The sequence below is a fragment of the Pyxicephalus adspersus genome, chromosome 5 (genome assembly GCF_032062135.1).
Source record: "Pyxicephalus adspersus chromosome 5, UCB_Pads_2.0, whole genome shotgun sequence".
Lineage (NCBI taxonomy): Eukaryota > Metazoa > Chordata > Amphibia > Anura > Pyxicephalidae > Pyxicephalus > Pyxicephalus adspersus.
This window is the reverse complement of record NC_092862.1, coordinates 84,574,707-84,593,648: the sequence shown is the minus strand read 5'-3', so window position 1 is coordinate 84,593,648 and position 18,942 is coordinate 84,574,707. Positions and strand designations below refer to the sequence as shown.

At 39.2% G+C, this 18,942-nt stretch overlaps 1 protein-coding gene across 1 annotated transcript in view; it reads right to left on the bottom strand.

Moving 5' to 3' along the window:
* Nucleotides 1-18,942, bottom strand: part of CTNND2 (catenin delta 2) — a 538,472-nt gene that overhangs the window by 266,369 nt on the left and 253,161 nt on the right. The window contains exons 11-13 of the mRNA XM_072413368.1: nt 17,358-18,025; nt 16,455-16,588; nt 8,960-9,143 (exon numbers count right to left, since the gene is read on the bottom strand). Of these exons, the coding sequence (XP_072269469.1) occupies nt 8,960-9,143; nt 16,455-16,588; nt 17,358-18,025 (986 nt within the window). The remainder of the gene's footprint in view (nt 1-8,959; nt 9,144-16,454; nt 16,589-17,357; nt 18,026-18,942) is intronic.

Below are 18,942 nucleotides of genomic sequence, written 5' to 3'. Positions count from 1 at the left end.
CCTCTAACCGAGGCATAGGATAGGAATCGCACTTAGAGACTTCATTTAGTCGGAAGAAGTCATTGCAGAACCGCCAGGTCCCATTTGGCTTAGGCACCAATACAATGGGGCTGGACCAGCCGCTTTTGGGTTATTCAAAAACCTGCAGAGCTAACATACGCTTTACCTCTTCAGAGACCGCTTGTCTCTGAGCCTCAGAGATTCTGTATGGTTTAATGTTTATCGTTACCTTGGGGTCAGTGACTATGTCATGCTGAATGACATCTGTAATGCCTGGCAGGCCCGTAAAAATATCCCTGTTCCGTTGTAGAAACTCCTTGCTTTCTTGTTATTTGGGTTTGGACAGGTTGTCACCTTTTGCAACCTTTTCAATATCTGCATGGGAGTCCATTTGGGTTTTGTGGTCGCTACCAGGGACTCTCTATCCCTGCAAGGTTTGATTAAATTTACGCAATAGAGTTGGATGGGCTTTCTTTTCCCAAGCTGATGGATTTTATAATTTATTTCTCCAACCCTTTCTACCACTTCAAAAGGACCTTGCCATTTGGCCAGAAATTTGCTTTCTACCATGGGAACCAGCACTAGTACCCGATTACCAGGGTTGAACTGCCTCAGCCGGGCTGCTCTATTGTATACCCTGCTCTGGGACTCCTTGGCCTTTTGCATGTGTTGTCTCACGATGGGCATAATACTGCTGATGCGATCCTGCATTTGAGCCACGTGCTCTATCACACTTCTGTAAGGGGTGGCCTCACTCTACCATGTCTCCTTGGCAATATCCAGCAAACCCCTGGGATGTCTCCCTAATAATAACTCAAATAGGGACAATTCAGTGGAGGACTGAGGGACCTCTCGGATGAAGAACATGAGATATGGCAACAGACAATCCCAGTCCCTCCCATCTTTTTCTACCACCATTCTCAACATCCTTTTTAAGGTTTTATTGAACCTCTCTACTAGCCCATCTGTTTGGGGATGATATACAGAGGTTCTTAGCTGCTTAATTTTTAGTAATTTACAGAGATCTTTCCTAACTTTGGACATGAAAGGTGTACCCTGGTCAGTCAGTATTTCTTATGGTAGACCAGTTCTGGAAAATATATAAATAAACTCCTGAGCAATGCATTTGGAAGAGGTATTGTGCAGCCGAATAGCTTCAGGATACCTGGTGGCATAGTCTAGCACTACTAAAATATACTGGTGGCCTCGAGCAGACTTGACTAACGGCCCCACCAAATCCATAGCTATTCGGTCAAATGGAATCTCTATTATTGCAAGGTGAACCAAGGGGGTCTGAAAGTGATTCACAGGAGCAGTTACTTGGCAGGTTGGACAGGACCTACAAAACTTTTCAGCCTCTTGGTAATAACCCAGCCAATAGAACCTTTGCAGGATTCTTTCCTTTGTTTTGTCAGTCCCCAAATGACCCCCAAGTAAATGAGTGTGAGCTATATCAAGGACCCTCCTTCTATGAGGTACGGGTACCAACAGTTGTTTAACAACTTCATCACGCACCTTAGTAACACGATACAGTAAATTGTTGTTTACAGCAAAGTGAGGAAACCTTTGATCAGCATTAGACTCCTGAGGTACGTCATTCAGTACAGTTACATTTTCCCATGCATGTTTCAGGGTAGGGTCTCATAACTGAGCAGTCCCGAATTTCTCCCGTGACACTTCCAAGTCCGGAACATTCTGCTCAGGGTTAGACGCCTCACCCTCATCCCCAGCCAATACTGCTAGGGGAAAATTGTCCGATAAATCCGTGGTCACCTCGACAGCATCTGTTTGGGCATCCTCACCTAAGGGAACTCGGCTGAAAGAAGGTGAACATGCAACAGGCCTATCCATACAGTGGGGTTGAGACCAGAGTTCCCAGAATAACGGAAAATCACGTCCCACGATCAATGGATCTATTAAGTCTGGTACCACACCTACTTCATGTGTCACTGTCCCGCAGCCCATGTCTACAGTCACTTTGGCAAGCGGATAATGCTTAGTGTCCCCATGAATACAAACCACCCCTACTCGCCTTTCCAGGATGACCAGGTCATGAGGTACGGGAGCACGTAAAAGAGTGACCAGGCTACCAGAGTCCAACAGGACCACAACACTAACCCTGTTTACCTGGATTTGATGCTCCTGGGGACCTGGCTTCTGAAGGGGTGCAGCGCTGCAGACAGGCCGGGCGAACATAGAGAGGCGGAGGGTGGCTCCACACTCCATTGGCTTCTCCCACTGGGGACAGTGTGCTGCAATATGCCCCAGTTGCTGGGACACTTCCAGCAACGCACCTCAGCTCTGCCTCCGAGTGGGGCTTCCAACTGGGGGGGTACCTTTCTTGGACCGTTAAACCTCTTTCCCCTGGGTCACCCAGGGTTGGTCTGCTGGCTCGGTTCCCCTGGTCAGATGCAGAAAGGGCTTTGGAGTTGGATCTCTAAAAACAAACACCAGGGGGTTCCACGAACTGCTGTGGTGTACTTTCGGGCCTCAGACAGGTCTCTGTAGTCGTAAACTACTTAACAAGTGACACCAACTGATCCAGAGTTTTGGGGTCTCCTTGAGCAACCCATTGGTCAATAACCGAAGGAAGTCCGCTCACATAGTGGTTGAGGATGATTCGGTCGACAATGTCTGTGGGACTCAGGGTCTTGGGCTGTAGCCACTTGCGCACAAGGTGTAGCAAATCAAACATTTGGGAGTGAAGCGGCTTATTTTTCTCAAACCGCCAGTCATGGACTCTGCGAGCCTGTACAGATAAGGTGACACCCAGCCTAGCCATGATTTCTGCCTTAAGGATAATATAGTCTTTGGCCTGCTCTGCGGTTAAATCAAAATATGCCTTTTGCGTCTCCCCAGTCAAATAAGGCGCCAGAACCTCAGTCCATTCAGCAGCGGGGAGTTTCTCCCTTTCCACAATCCTTTCAAACACCACAAGATAAGCCTCTATGTGGTCATCTGGGGTCATTTTTTGCAAGGCACAGTGCACTGCCTTTTTTACATTCAGAGTCCCAGATAACTCCTTCATATTCCTTGACTGATCTGACACCCTCTGTCTCAGGACTGTGACCTGTTCCAACAACAGACGGTTGGTTTCCTGCTGGGCAGCACTGACCTGCACCAAATGCGTTATTAGCTGCCCAGCGAGACTCCTCCATGGCAGGAGTCCCCGCATCCTTCACCATATGTGGGAGTTAGCTTGACAAATGGTAGGCAACTAGCAGGTCTGGATGCAGCATCAGCGTCTAACTTGCTTTTTCCCTTTGTCTTTTTTTCTTGGAGGGGCTGTTGTTTTGTGTGTTATCCTAATTAATGTATGTTGCTGCATTTGATACTTTGCTTCCCTTTAGCACAATAGCTGTTTTTTTTTTAAACTTTGAATTTTTCAATGTCAATTTTACAATTTTGAAGTCAATGTTAATGCTATGTTATTGTGTTTGTTGCCATATTGTTTGATTGCAAAATCCTGCCTTTATTACCACTTTGAAATGTTTGTCCTGCATAATTATTTTCTAATCCAGTTTTCCACCCTTGATAGGTCAAAATTGCATATTGGTTGGGCCATTTTTTAACTTATTTGGTTTTATTTGGAAGTGTCGGTTTACATGCGCTTTGTTCGTTCTTTTTAATTTTTTTTGTCATGTAAATTTAGTGGTGCGTGTGTTTTTTTAATGTTTTTTTATATTTTAATGTGACCTTTTAGCAAATGTTTCTTTTGAAAAAAGTTGTTTCTAAAATGTTTGTTTTTTTGGGGGTTTTTTGTTATGTGATTTCCTTTCCAATCTCCCAGGACATACAGTTTTTATTTTTTTGTGTATATTGCTTGTTTTTCTTCAAGTGCACTTATGCATGTATGTATGGACATGAGTCTATATATGAGGGCTTTTTGGACCATATTGCTTCACATGCTTCAAATTGAAAAGATTGCCTATTTGTTCCTATAATTTCTGATGTCATGGGCTTGGCTCCAAGGAACATTCATGGAAGATATTGCTCCTGGTTAAAGGAGGAATCCACCTTATGTGCTTCCACTACCAAGATGAGGTGAGTAAGTCAATATATATAGTGGGCAAAGGTCTAAAATGCCATTCAAACTTGCAGAAATATCCTGAAGGGATCGAAAATGTTTGGTACAAAGTGGATTTGGCCCTGGAAGTTTGATATACTAGTACTATTTGTTTTGTGTAAACACCTAAATAATGCTTACTCTCCAGAATTTAATGAGCATTATGTTAAGCAACAACAGAACATCTGCTAATTTCCAAGAGTGCCTGACCCTGCTTGTAAACTTGGCAATCAATGTGGTTTGATGTTGTGCTTGGCAACCTGGACCTCCTTCCATTACCATCAGGTGTGTTAGAATGAGTATGCAACTCAGCTGGACAGCTAATAGCTAATTGCTATTTGGACAGCAAGTGGAAGTGTGCTTGTATACGATAGTGATAAGATCAGGCAGCACTGCACAATGAGAACAAACCTATACCACCACTACAAATGAACAGCGGAGTTGTGTGGCAGCAAATCTACATGAGTGTAAATGTCAGACTATTGAAAAAAAGGAAAAGAAATAAAAACCATGACAATTTATTGAGAAAAGGACTATGTACATAATAAATTCAAATACCAATATGTGACAATGGGACAAAGGCAAGGAGGGGGGTCAAGTAGCAGTTTGGAGTGGAAACCATGCTGACATTTGTACTCAATACATGTGGGAAAAACGACAAAACATTGCTGAAGAATTGCTAAACAACAGAAACTGGCATTACAAACCAGGCACAAAAACATTGCAGCAACAGATGAAACTAACAATAATGAGGATTACAAAAAATCACATCAATGCCTATCATCCAAGCAAACTTACTTGATTTACCCCCCCCACACACACACACACACACACAATCCAGTCCAGTTAAAATAGTACTAATGAAAATGAATATGTATTTCTATAGATTTAAATGTACTTTGGCATAGACACACTCAAGGGAAATCACTAAATGTTTCCTAATACATGTATTATAACATATTTGCCTATAATCCTTTACTAAAAAATGATTTCTCTAAAGCCAAACAAGAATGAAATTTTAATCAGGTCACAAATGTTTGTTCAGTCATACTATTGTGTGATGCCATATTAGAAAGTGCTACTTAGTATATATCCAGCTTGATAGAAATTAGTTTACAATGTTGGAACCAAATTAAAAGTATCAAAGCAAGTGTAACAAATGTAACGATAAATGAAGCAAATTTGTAAGTGAGTAGAATGAAACATAAAAAAGTAGCACTTACACAAGACTGACATGTAAAGTTGACTGGAGATGCGCAGAACAGGGCGCAGGTGTGCTCTAATCAATTGCTATCACCTCACCATTGAATTTAATATCTGTTCCTGAATCGCACAGCTGAAAATGAATTGCCTTAATTGGGGTATTCGAGATCTTTGCTCATTTTTGCAGGAAACCGGCAGGCGAGTTCACTAGAACAGCTTGCTCACCGACGGGTACGTACGCACATTTTATTGATAAGGCCCTAAGAAATAAGAGTCATGTTAATACTTCTAACCCTTTTATTATTATAAATAAATTTAGTCATCAATTAGCAAAATTGTATAGTGCCCCTCCTGAGATTCCATCACCAAGAATTCAAACATTTTTATCCACAATACATCTCCCGACACTAAACAGTGATCAGCAGGTTGCTTGGGTGCTGACGTTACTGTTTTGGAAGTATTAGATGCATCCCCACTCGCATCACCCGGGAGGATGTGACATCTTCCGGGTGATGTGAGTGGTGAAGTATTGGGGGGTGTGGCTGGGCGAAAAATTTAAAAGCAGATTACAATGTAATCTGCTCCTAAATGGTTTTTATAGTACAAAAACACCACACAACATGAAATAAAAATAAAAGTACATTTTACATTTTATATTTTAAGATTACATTGTTGTCTATTATTTCATTATTTTTTAAAATTATTATTTATAATTATGTATTATATTATAATTTATGATTATAATATAATAAATAAATATAATTATCATACCCGGGAGTTAATCCTATGAATTACAGGCCCACAATATAAACAAAAATTTCTATGCAAAAAAATTAGGATCACTTTTTGCATCAAAAAACTGACAGAATTAGAATGCTAGGGGGGTTAATATGAACAAGGCCTTCGACTCGATATCCTGGCAATATTTAAAATTGACTCTGCATAAATGGAATCAAGGGGAAGCATTTATTTCTTGGATAGATGCTACTTATTCTAACTCTACAGCCTAGGTGCGTTATTGTGGTTATACATCTGAATCTTTTAGCATTTCCCGAGGCACTAGACAGGAGCGTCCTTTATCCCTGTTACTTTTGTACTGGCATTGAAACCACTTGCAGCGCTCATTAGACAGAGTAAGGAAGTTCCAGGATTCAATACTTTGCAATATACTCATAAATCTCACTTTTTTGAGTTATGTATGCGGGTTCTCCCAATATCTCTCCCTTTTTTGTACATGTCAGATTATTCAGAGAAAAGTGTTGTGGTTCATATGGAAATCTGGCCCCCGTAGTATTTGCAAGCATGTGCTTTTTCACCCTAAATTGAATGGTGGTCTTGGCATACCACACTTTTATTTCTAATATAAAGCATCTCAATTAGCTCCTCTTTTTTCTATTCATATTATAGATTGAGGTTAAAAACCGTATGCAAGGAACAATGATTAATGAAAAGATTAGGGCCAATATTAATGACTCTCATGATCAGTTCTTGGCTGTATGGCAACCTTGGTTCAACTATTACTTACCGTCCTTGAGGACTCTTTTTACTTTATATATATAGGTGAAGGTTTTAATTCTATATTGTAACAGGACCCCCTTTGTTTTTTTGTTTTTTGTTTTGTTTTTTTCTTTTCTTTCCATTTTTTTTTGTTTTGTTTTTTTCATTTCTCTTTTTGTGGATATTTTACATAACATGGTTGTATATTCTATTCTTATTGTATTGAATATTGTTATGTCTTAAAGGAGTATTTATTTTGGAGAATTCAGTTGATGTACAAATAATGCTGTCTAGTAATATTTGTTTGATTTCTCCTTTTTGCATTTGAAGTTTTCTCATTTTATGCTTATTGTTTGTATTTTGGTTATGTGTCTTTAATAAAATTCTTTTGTACCAAGAAAAAAAAAGGTGGAAATGTGTTTAGAGCCTATTTGTGAAACTATTTGGAAAACATTAACATGAGAGACATGTTCTTTACACGGATGGTTTTAAAGGAAAGTAGAATTCAAAGCCATTGACCAGAAACTTGATAAAACTCAAGCAGGTTATACCAAGAGACTGGAGATGACAAAGACAGCACAAAGGAATGTAAGGGTGATGAAATTAAAACAGTTAGAGTGGGTCGGATAAATCAGGGACAATAAATGGTAATAAAGATCCACCAACCTTTAGCAACCTAAAGAGGTGACACTGGAGACCAATAGATGGGACAGCTTTGTTGCTGGAGAGTGTTTAAAGTGTATCTTTAGTCAAAACATTTGTTTTAGTTTTGTATAAAACAGGAAGGGTTTAAAACCCATGTTTTTACTATATATGATCCACAAGAGGCAAACAAATTCATCCGAAAAAGTTGACCCCAAAACAAACAAAAAAAAAGTGTCCCCAAAGTGTCCCCATAGCAAGATGTTTCCTTAACTACTTTTTTAATGACAACTCAAAATCTTGGGTTTCCCCTAATTTTCCCTCTTAGAGACAATAGTGACCAGGTTAGCAAAAGGGATGAACATTTCCAGCAGAGACGCAGAGAGAAATAAAAACTGGACAAAGGTTTTAAACCCTCTTACACTTTAATTAATCTCCCTAGAGGTAACCCAGAGTGTGACTCGGGATAGAAAAAAGTTGCTAAAAGTGGTAACCCCGAGTCACACTCGGGGTATGTAAACCCATGGGAAAGGTAATAGTAAATAAAGCCTTTCCTGATCCGCCGGAGTCCCGCGCCGTCCAGCGCCACAATCTCCGTCTTCTTTCTTCTTCCTTCTTCCTGCTTCTGCATCCGATGAGTCACCCGAGGAGTTGAATGCAGTACATTGGATTTATATGTGTAAAAGCAGTACATTGTTTTCAAGAACATTTATTTTATAGTATATATAATAGTGTGTATAATGGTAGGACTGTATGAACTGCTAGGGAGGTTAAAACTAAAACGGTTTGTTTTTACCTATTTCAAGCAGTAAATGTGATAGAAGAAGTGAGATGACTATTGAAGCACGGATACTCCTTTCAATAACCTTCTCATCTCCTCTGAGAAAATATTGTTTGTACTGTGCAAAAATGTTACTTGAAAAAAGTAAAATATTACCATGCACTGAGGACTGAACACTGAGGGACTGCAGTGTTCTGTCTCTAACATGTAAATAACCTCTTCACCTAGTCTCTAACAAAGAGACAGAAAAGTAAAAGGAAATGAAAATATCTCAATGTCCAGTACATGTAAAAGAATACTTCATAAATATTCAATATATCATAGCAAGTAGTTGTATCACTACTGTCAATGGTTCTCATCCCCATTGCCCCATACACTAATTGCCCTCATGCCTCCCACATTTTTTTTCCACACATGCTGACCACTCGGCTACATACATAGTATCATTTAATAAATCCCTAGATTCCCTATCTGGAATTACTATACTTTTGATAACATGAATATCTACACATGTGGAATTGTTTGAGGGAATGTCAGATTCCCAGTTTTTTAAATAGACCCCTATTGATATTGTTTTTCAAACTCCCTCTTTTTCAGTCATAACAATCAATTATAATGTCAGTAATAATTTGTGCCTGTTTTTAATCTATAGTTTTTTGATTTTTTGTTTTGTTTTTTAATTTTATAGCAGATCAAATAGTACAATTCCAAACATAAAATATATACATATTTGAAAATATCTTACATTTTTATATTGTTTTAAAACTTACCTTAGGCACCCAGTGGCATTGCGCAGCACCTGTGACGAATGCAACTGTATTTTGCGATCATCCTGTAAGATAGTGTTTTCCCACCCCGAATGAGGGATAATCACTGCATTGGTCAACACTGCGAGGGCATCTTGAATAATCGGCATTTTAAGGGCATCACATGATGACAAATTCCACAAGACACCTAAATGCAATAAAACAGCCCATAATATTGCAAAGTAATACAGTTTAACGGTAATGGTCATTGTGATTTTAATGCTTACGTGTGCAAGTTTATGCAGAACAAAAACTTCCTCCAATATGTATAGTTATTTTAGATATTATAATATTTACATAAATGTATAATTAATATCCTATTTACATGATTTTGCATATTATACGGATTTCAAATTGCTAAAAAACATCCAGTTTGGTTAATTGGCTTTCCCTCAAAAATTGTCCTTAGACAAATTTAAAAAAAATATATTTGCTTAGGTTGATCAAAGTAAAGCCTAAGGCTTTAACAGTGCAGCAAATCAAGTTCATTTAGCAACAATTTAGCAGCAGACTACCCTAAAACAAAGCAAAAAGCTTCTGAAAAAACACAATGCAACAGCACCGGAGGTAAACACCTGTACAAAATAGAATTTCAACTGCTCCAATTTATTTTATTAACCAGGGCTTTGACCCAGTTGATGACTGGTTGACAGTAGTAAACTAAAGCAGTTCAGCTGTCAAAAATGTCCATCTAAACCTAGCCTAGGTATGGCTAAAGCCAAACAAACTATTACATGGCTATAATCAGTCTACTTAAGAACTGTTAAGTGATCCTAAGCAAATCTAGGAGCTCAGAGTGCCTATTACAGCCGAAGTATAATTTCCAAATCGTTTGGTAATTTCAATGGTACACTGACCACAAAAAAGGGCATCACTTAACCGAATGGAGGCTTACTTAGCAGTAATGTGGCAAGAAGGTACACTGAGTAACAAGTGGGCACACTAATCATGAACAATGATCACAGAAACAGAGTACAGCGAACAACAAATAGTGCACCCTGTTCAGAAAGTGGGTACATTAAAGACAACAGTGCCCCAATTAGCAGCAAAGGGTAAACTAATAATGTTATTGGGAGGGTGGATATCCTATTAGACACCTGCATTGCATGGTAAATGCCTCCCCCAGATCCTACAAAAAGCTCTGATTTAATCCAGCAGACATATTTGCTACTAGTAGTCAGGTCACTACTGATGACCAAGCTAGAGCAGAGCAAACCCTGGGACACTTTGTGGGAGACAAAGCACTGCAATTTTTTTCTATTGCTCTGTGGAGTTGAATCTGTGCTGGGTTAAGTGGTTACTAGGTTAGGCTAGATTAAACTGTTCGTCAGGACCCTGCTGTACTTCAATTTGCGTGTGCTTCTTTTTTATGATGTGTTGTAAAATCCTATTTCTAGCACTGTTCTGAACCCTCTAAAAATTTAAATATACATAGTGTGAGCTTATTTTTGCAGTAAGCAAGTCTGTACAGAAGTAAAAATGGATGCATGCCTACAGGCTGCAGAATATGTGCTAGAGGTGCTGGCCTGCCCTGGTGAAAGTCATATCAGAAAGATAGTTAAGTTCATGGAGGGAAAACGTGGTGGCTGAAAGAAGCATCAATTCATGGTGTCAACTGCCTAACATTTAACAAAATAAACAAGGCTTGACTTCCACACCCCTCTGGTGGATTACACTGATTAGCTGCACCACACGAATGGAGCATACTATTAATACTAGGATTACTAAATTAAGAGCATGCACCCCCCTACCTCATGGTGGCGATACTGGTTTTATTGTTGTCTCTAGTGCTTCTGTAACCAGTCCATGTACTGTATACATAAGGGCCGATGCTCTAATTTGTATTTACTATATAAGCTATTTGTGTGGCTTTGCAGTGCCATGCCATGCAAATCTTGTATAAATAAAGGTATTTTTCTGACCTACTATTATGTGTGGTAGAGTGTTCCAAAAACGTAAGGGAAAGTGTTAAAAAGGCTCCAGGAAAAGAGAGTGTTATTAAGTTTCTAGGAAGAAACCAGGTTCTTTGGGGCCCTTGAGCAGGCCAAGAGAGTGAAAGGGTCAGTTCCTTGGCCCAACACAACCCTGACTGGGATATATGCACCTGCACTCAGGTGCATGGTGAGTAGGAAGTAATCAGCCAGGGGGATCCAGGCTCAGAGTGAGCAGTAAAAGGCTGGAGAGCCAGAGGGATCCAGGCTGAGAGAGAGCCAGAGGGATCCAGGCTGAGGGGGAGCCAGAGGGATCCGGGCTAAGAGAGTGCTAGAGGGTTCCAGGCTGAGCAGGAAGTGGCCTGTAAGTGAGCTTGTAGGGAATCAAGCTGGATGAGGTTGCTGTTGATGCTGTCTTGTGGATGTGGACCTCTGTTTGCTGGTCTGTTGAAACCCCAGGCTGGGACACTGGACCTTTACAAGAGACCTAGTTTAGACTTACCCTTACCCTGGTGCCCATGCTGATGGACTGAGGACATTTCACACCACTAGGCTGAAGTAAGCCTCTTATTTTTTATATTGTTTTTGTTTTGTGGCTGAAACAAAGCAGTTTTGTTTAGTTTTTCCCAAATAAAGTGGTGTTTTTGATGAAAGCCGTGCTGCTGCAGTCTGAGTTGATCCCCAAACTTCACTAATGATAGAGCACAATATTATTAGGTAAAGTGTTTGTAAAACCGTACCGCATCCTAGAGGTCCAGAGTATATGTTATTGGTACCCAAGGCCAACAGAACAGTATTTTGCAATGTTTTTCCAAAAACTGAATCAGATGTTTAAATGGAATGGGTATATCATGCTACAGGTTGATTAGTTAATTTAAAGGTTAGGCCCTGTCCACTAGGGAGGAGCGAGTGAAATTTTAAAATTCGATCTCGCGCCGTTTTGGGTCGTTCTTGCTTACCGAACATGTAAGCGAGAACGGCCTGTGTAAATTCGGCTGTCGAGATCAAATTTTTTGGGACCTGCAAGCGCAACCAAAGGAGCGGAGCTGACAGCTCCGCTCCCCTGATTGCTCTTGCAGCCCTGTAGTATGGGTTCTTGGATAGAGATTCTATCCAAGAACACAGAGTCCCGCCGCTGTGCTCATCATGAATGAAAGCAGCCATGGGAATCATCCTGTGATGATTCTCACGGCTGCATTCATTGATGAGCACAGTCACGGGACTCAAATTGACAGTGTAGAAAACCAAGCAATCACCCTTACCTAATGGGACTGTACACAGATTAAGACACCAATGTCGATGTTTCTATGTTGGAAAAACTAGCATTTCAAAAAAGAATATATGAACATAATTATTCTATCAACAACAGAAAAATGATTACACTGATAAGCTTCCATGTGGGAACACAACATAGTTTTGATAACAAGAAAATCAACTTCATAGCGTTTGACAGAATCTTTTCAAACCACAGAGAAGGGGATGCAGATAAGAAATCTACTCCAAATGGATTTTTACTTTAAATGCCAATGTATACTCTGGCCTTAATGATGTTTTTAGTTTCAAACATTTCCTGTAATTATCACCTGTCTATACTTAAACATTATGATTTCAAATTCTATCACTTTGTCAATGTACAAGATAACAAGAGCAACTATTAATTTCACATAGTTATACTATCATACTTACTCTTATGGGTCATATACATGCATGTAACACATGAATATCACTTATGTATTAATGTAGTAATTCATGACTACATTGCTCGTATCGAGACATTATGTTGGTTATGCACCCTAGTTTTTGTATTGGGCTTGTACTGTAATCTCTGTACTGAACCTGATATGTAATAATTCAGTTATGATATCTATACTAAACAATACTGTACTGTAAGTGAAGAATATTAATATGTAAAATAATTTCATCATATCTAGCATGTTTTTTACTGCACACTCGCTTAGTTAAGATTTATATATATACTGATGTACTCACATTGATATACTATATTTGGTTACTGAGCATAGTGTAATTTATCACTTTGTTATGTTATTATGTTATAAATTAGTGTAAGTTTCTACCTCCCCTGAAGAAGCCATACAGCGAAATGCACCGGGAATAAGACAACTGCGTATTTGAGTACAACCTGATATTATTTATTATATATTTATATTATTATTTATGTTAATAAAATGTGTTAATATTACTGCTGGTATTTAAGTGTATTACTCCGTTTGTTTAACACACAAGTAAAGTTCATCATTGTTTGCCACCAAAGCCCCTTTCTGTATATCTGCTTTTTATTCTTATGAACAAATTTTGGGTTTGGCAAAAAGCAAAAAGATCTTGTATATAAATCTGGAGTGGAGAATCAGAGTTACACCATCTCTTACATGTTGATCCAGAACACACACACATATTTTTTTTTGCTTTTATTGATTCACTTTTTTAGTCTATCATTTTATGCTTTAAGATACTTTTTAGCATCAGCAATTGGGATTTACTTTTGTTATTTTTATTTCCATGTGTGCTTTTGAGCAGGATGCTATTTTCACACACCTACCATCCCAAATATATATTTTTTATATGGGAAGGCGATCCTCTTGACATCCTTCCCTTCACTCAATAATAATTCCTGGGGCCTCACTTTTACTAGTCATGCCTATTCTTAGTTTATAAAATATTTAGATGTCTTTTAATGTTTTTAATGAGGAATCTATATGGAAAAATCACCTCTAAAACATTTTCCTGTATCTAAATGCAATGGAGAACAGTTACCTGCACTTACTAACAATCTATTAGTTTGCAATAGTAATAGTAGTGTAATATTACCTGTAAAGTAAATATTGGAAGTAAGTTTAGGAGAGGAAACTGTTTATTAGATTTAGAGCTCGCCATGCAACCTTTATGAACAACATTTCTCACCAAGAATTAAAGAAAAGGTCACCTGTCACAAAACAAATCCCTCTAAAACAGTGTTTCTGGACCTTTTTAGCACAGGGACAGGTAAAATAACCTTCAAGTCTTCAGGGAACTTGTGCTAGAATTACTATATCCACAACCCACAGTGCAATACAGGGAAGGTTGCAACTTTACAAATAGCCAAAAAGATTATTATCTGATACAATGACCTTAGAGTCACAAGGAACTCAAGGAACCTCTAGCAACCTCGAGAGGAACTGTAGTTGAAAATCACCGCTCTAAAATATACCTACAGATAACACAAGATATAATTGACAACACAACCGTTGTACGCACTTTTTATACATCTTATCTGTTCAAAGCTGCATCATCTTACCTATCTTTTTGCCATTCTGGCCTCACGTCTCCCACTGCATCAGTCTTGTCTGAAACATTATCTTTGCTCAGTTTTATTATTCTTTCTCACTACACGTGTTTTTTTTAGCTTTCTCTAGTTGTGTTTTCCCTGATAATTCCTGATTCTCGCCTCCTCTATTCCCGATTTGGTCTTGTTATGCCAGCTGTAAATCATGTCACTGTACTTCTGTTTGTTTGTTTTTTCTTTCTAAACCAGTAAAGTACAGGCTATTTCCTCCTTTGATTGCTATGTCACTTTACTCTGCAAAGAAATCTACCATTTTCAAAATTAATTTTCATCTCTTCTCATATGTCTACTCATATTGTCCCTCCCTTTCTTTCCCTGTACGACAACTTTCCTTTCCACAAACATGTTGCACCTCTGATAATGTAGAGCTGCACTAATTGGATTACAACAGTCACAACTGTACAATTACTTTAAACTAGGTTTCCCTGCCCCTATCATTCATTCTCTGCTTCTCCTCTCTAGGAGAAGAGGTTCTCTCCTCCCTAATCATTCTGGTGCTTGTTCTTATCATTAAAATAGTCTATCAGTGCTGCATACACGTTCTACAGTGGTGAACATAAGCGGTTCACCCTTATTTTAAATAACATTTGTGTAAACAAACATTACAGTAAAAAAAAAAAAAACACAGAAAGATAACAGAAAAAAAAGGTTTATTCATGTCAAATATTGTATACTTCTAGACATATTTTTTAGTAAAAAATACTCAACCAGAGATGTAGCAACACGTGTTTACAATGGTAACAGGCAAGTCAGTGGTTTAGCATTTTAAAACACCCATCTAACGCCTAAAACTAAAGTCTTGCCTCAATAATGCCTTTGTTGAACTGTGAGACCATTATTTTAAAAAGCTACTGCCTTTTTTTGTATTGCAATACCTATATATTGGCAAAAAATATTTAGGTAACTACTTGTATAAGTGCATCCTAAATCATAATGATGATGTTTGTGATCTCTCTATAACAAATGTCTTTCTGACTATTTCACTGTAGCTATGTATCTCCCTTAAAAGCTCACCATACAGGTTTATTCACCACAATTTTCCTAAATGTAATACTCCTGGGGCTGCAAATTATTTCATATTTTCTAAAGACAGGAAGTTTGTTACATTTGTGCACACCTATTTACTAATATACCATACTCACCTGAATGGGTGGTGTTAGGTATCACTGGAAACAATGGCCATAATACTCTTGGCTATTGGCAGGAAAACAATTCTTTACTGTTGGTTATCACCTACCCCACCAACTACCGACTTGTTTCCAATCAAATAACAAATTTCATTCCATATGGAATAGGTTAAAACCTCTCTACAAAAGGAGCAGAGGACACAATTGTTTTTTGAGACCTCCATATCCTTGCAATCGGTTAACACCACCTTCTGCCCATTTTACTTTTTTTAATCAACAGAGGAATTTACAAACAGTTAGTTACAAAACAAAGAGTAAAATACCAGAAGTTAACCATCATATAACAAACAAATAGTCAGTGTCCGGATACAGTCATAAACTCAACATTGCTTAGCAATTATCGTGAAATTTCAAATAATTAAACAAAATCCTGCAACAAAGGTACATAGCAATACAGACATGGTTCTTGATAACATTTGCTATAGAACAACAGGCGGGTCGTTGTCCAATAGCCTGGTAACATACCAGGAGGTTTGTTCAAACATGGATATAATACGTTGCCTAGTTGCCAAAGGAATATATATATATGATTCCCATAACTCAAAAAAAAAATATTGTGTCTTTCTGTCTTTGAGTCCTTGTTAATTGTGGCATCTACCCAGTCCATTTGAAAAACATGTCTAAGTTTTGCTAAAAATAGATTCAAAGTAGGAGGGTCAGTACTTATCCACTTATGCAGAATCGCCTTCTTGGCTACCATTGATATGATCATGAGGAGTCCCCTGGCTACCCAGACCTGCTTGGATAAAACTCTAAAAAAAGCCCATGTTGGTGATAGTGGGAGAAATGTTACCAGGTAGTTCAGTGTAAACCGCACCACCAACCTCCAGAATCTTTCAGTTAAAGGACATTCCCAGAAACAGGGTCTACTATGGCATTGAAATCGCCTGCCAATCTCAAATTCAAGTAGTTTTCTTCAAGAAATTTTTGTGTGAGATGTGCATAAAATTAGGTTGAGTTACCAGCAGGGGTATAAATGGAACACAGTGAATACCTCTGACCTGCCAATTCCACCACTACCACCACATATCTACTCTCCTCATCCACCATCATAGAAATAATCTTATAGGGAAGGTTTTTGTTCAGGAGAATAGCCACTCCTTTTGTCTTGCATAGGTGGTAGCTATCATTTCCCCTATCCAAGAGTCACGTAAAACTACAGTGTCGCCTGTTTTCCAATGGGTTTCCTGCAAAAACACAATGTCTGTTTTTTTACATTTTAAATGTACTATGGAACACGGCCACATTCCAAAATATTAGGTGTAATTTAGTCTGGGGCTTTACCACTACATAGGAAGAAGTATGGGGTGGGGATGTTATGGTGGTAGCCAAAAAAGGAAACAACCCGCAGACCAATCCATTTAAAAAAAAGAGTATTCTTTATCCCAGCCAGTAGGGGTCACTCCAATACAACAGCAAATCAGTAATCATTCTGCTCATGTACAACAAAATTACTAAATCTGTGTCCCCTACTATAACAAGCACCTGAAAAGCGCTAACCGTATATGAGAAACATTCACTTATACTCCAATTCTTCTGTTTTAAATTTTTAAACTCCAACCCCTGCCTTTCTATTCCAGGCAGTAGGGTGAATTCCATAACAGATTTTCCAAAAAATTTCATTTGTCTCAGTGTTAAAGTGCACTGAAAGGTAGTATTGCAAATAAAGCACATTTAAACAAAAAATAAAATAAATCAGAGTCATTCTATTTGGGGCTTTCAACATGCCAAAATAACTATTAATAGTCATGACTTTGGGGGAAAAAAGAAGAACTAAAAGGGACTACAAAATATAAACATCCTGTGTCCATAGTATATCTTACGTATCTTGGGAATCGTGGGAGTCCTGGGTAATGAAGTCCATCGCAAGTTCTGGATCATCAAACAACTTTTTTTCTCCTTACCACATAAACCTAAGTACTCCTTTTTCTGCGAGGAGGTGGCAAACCGGAACAAACTGTTTGGGTCTCTGAGCTACTGATGGTGAAAAGTCCTGGAACAATAAACATTTGTCCCCACCTACTTTCAAATTTTGTTGCTTCTGATATGCGGACAGCAGTGATTCTTTGTCCATTAGGTGAAAGAATTTGGCAATCACTGGCCTAGGCCTCTGACTTTGTGTAAGGCGCTCCGGACCTACCTGATTATCCCGATCCAGAGCCCGCAAGGTAAGAGGTGTGAGGTTGAGTGCCAGTGGCATATCAACTGTGATGTATTTATTCAGATCCTGTTTTTTCCAAGAATCCGGAATGCCGATGATGCGTAGGTTGGATCGCCTATTTTTATTCTCCAGGTCTTGTACATTTTCTTCTAGCGAGGAAATCAGCGTTGTTTGAGTAATAAGTTTGCATTGCGTTTCCAGAGCTTGATCTTCAAGATTGCTAACCCTCTGTTCCAGTTCAGCTATTTGTGCAGTGTTGAAAGAACTAGTTGACAGTGCTGTTTCGAATGTATTCTGAAGGGTGGAGAACTTTTTATTAAAGTATGGTCTAAGAAACTTTATCATCTCTGCTGCTGTGGCGTTTGGTACTGATGAAGACACTGAAGCCTCTAAATCAGAGGTGGATAAGTCCTGCGAGTGTTGAGAGGTTACGCTAGATTTCTGAGAACCCTTTGACTTTGTTTTAGCTTGTTGCTTGCAAAGTATTGCAGCTGAATGTTTCCCCATGTATTTATCCATTATGAAAATGCTGCTATAGGGTCCAACAGGACACAGATGCAGATTTCAATAGCTTGCAGGTACAGCACTATAGTAACTAACTTAGCCTGGTACAGGACACAGATGCAGATTTAAATAGCTTGCAGGTTCAGCACTATAGGAACCAATGCTGCCTAGTACAGGACATGGTTGCATATTTCAAAAACTTTTAGGTTCAGCACTTTAAATGAGAAGTGAAGAGTGATAAAGCCTTCATAAAAAGTGTGCAGAGAATCTCAGATGGCAGTCAGGATCCTTCACTGCCGTAGTGCTGTCAGGTAAGGGGAGAGTTTCCTGCACTCACCCCTCCAGCTGTTTTACAGGGTTCCAAGGTCAACTGTAATGTGCTCATCTGGGTTTTCGGTCCCTGTATGATTCTGTGGCTGTGGTCTGATAGCTGCACGCCACAGCCTGGTAGACAAAATGGCGTCTGCCTCGTGGCCTGCAGCGTGTGTAGGGGTCCACTGCTCCGGGTATGTGGCGAGCTGCAGTCTCCTCTCACTCGACTGCCCCCACAACCGCTCGGTCCCCAGGGAGTATAGGAGGCTCCTCCGTGCCTCGGAAGAGTCATTAATATAGAAAAAAAAAGCCGGTGAGTAATTTCCCTGGGGAGCCGATGTGTAGCGCGTCCACCTTGGTTGGCTTCTCCCCTGGAAGTCCCTTCATTTATCTTTAACCACCTAGCCGTTATGCCCGTACGAAGGTCACGCAAAAAAAAATGGCTAGGATGGTTAACCCCGTAATTTTGTCACAGCCTTACCTCCATGGTCCCGCTGTGCACATCCAGCGGG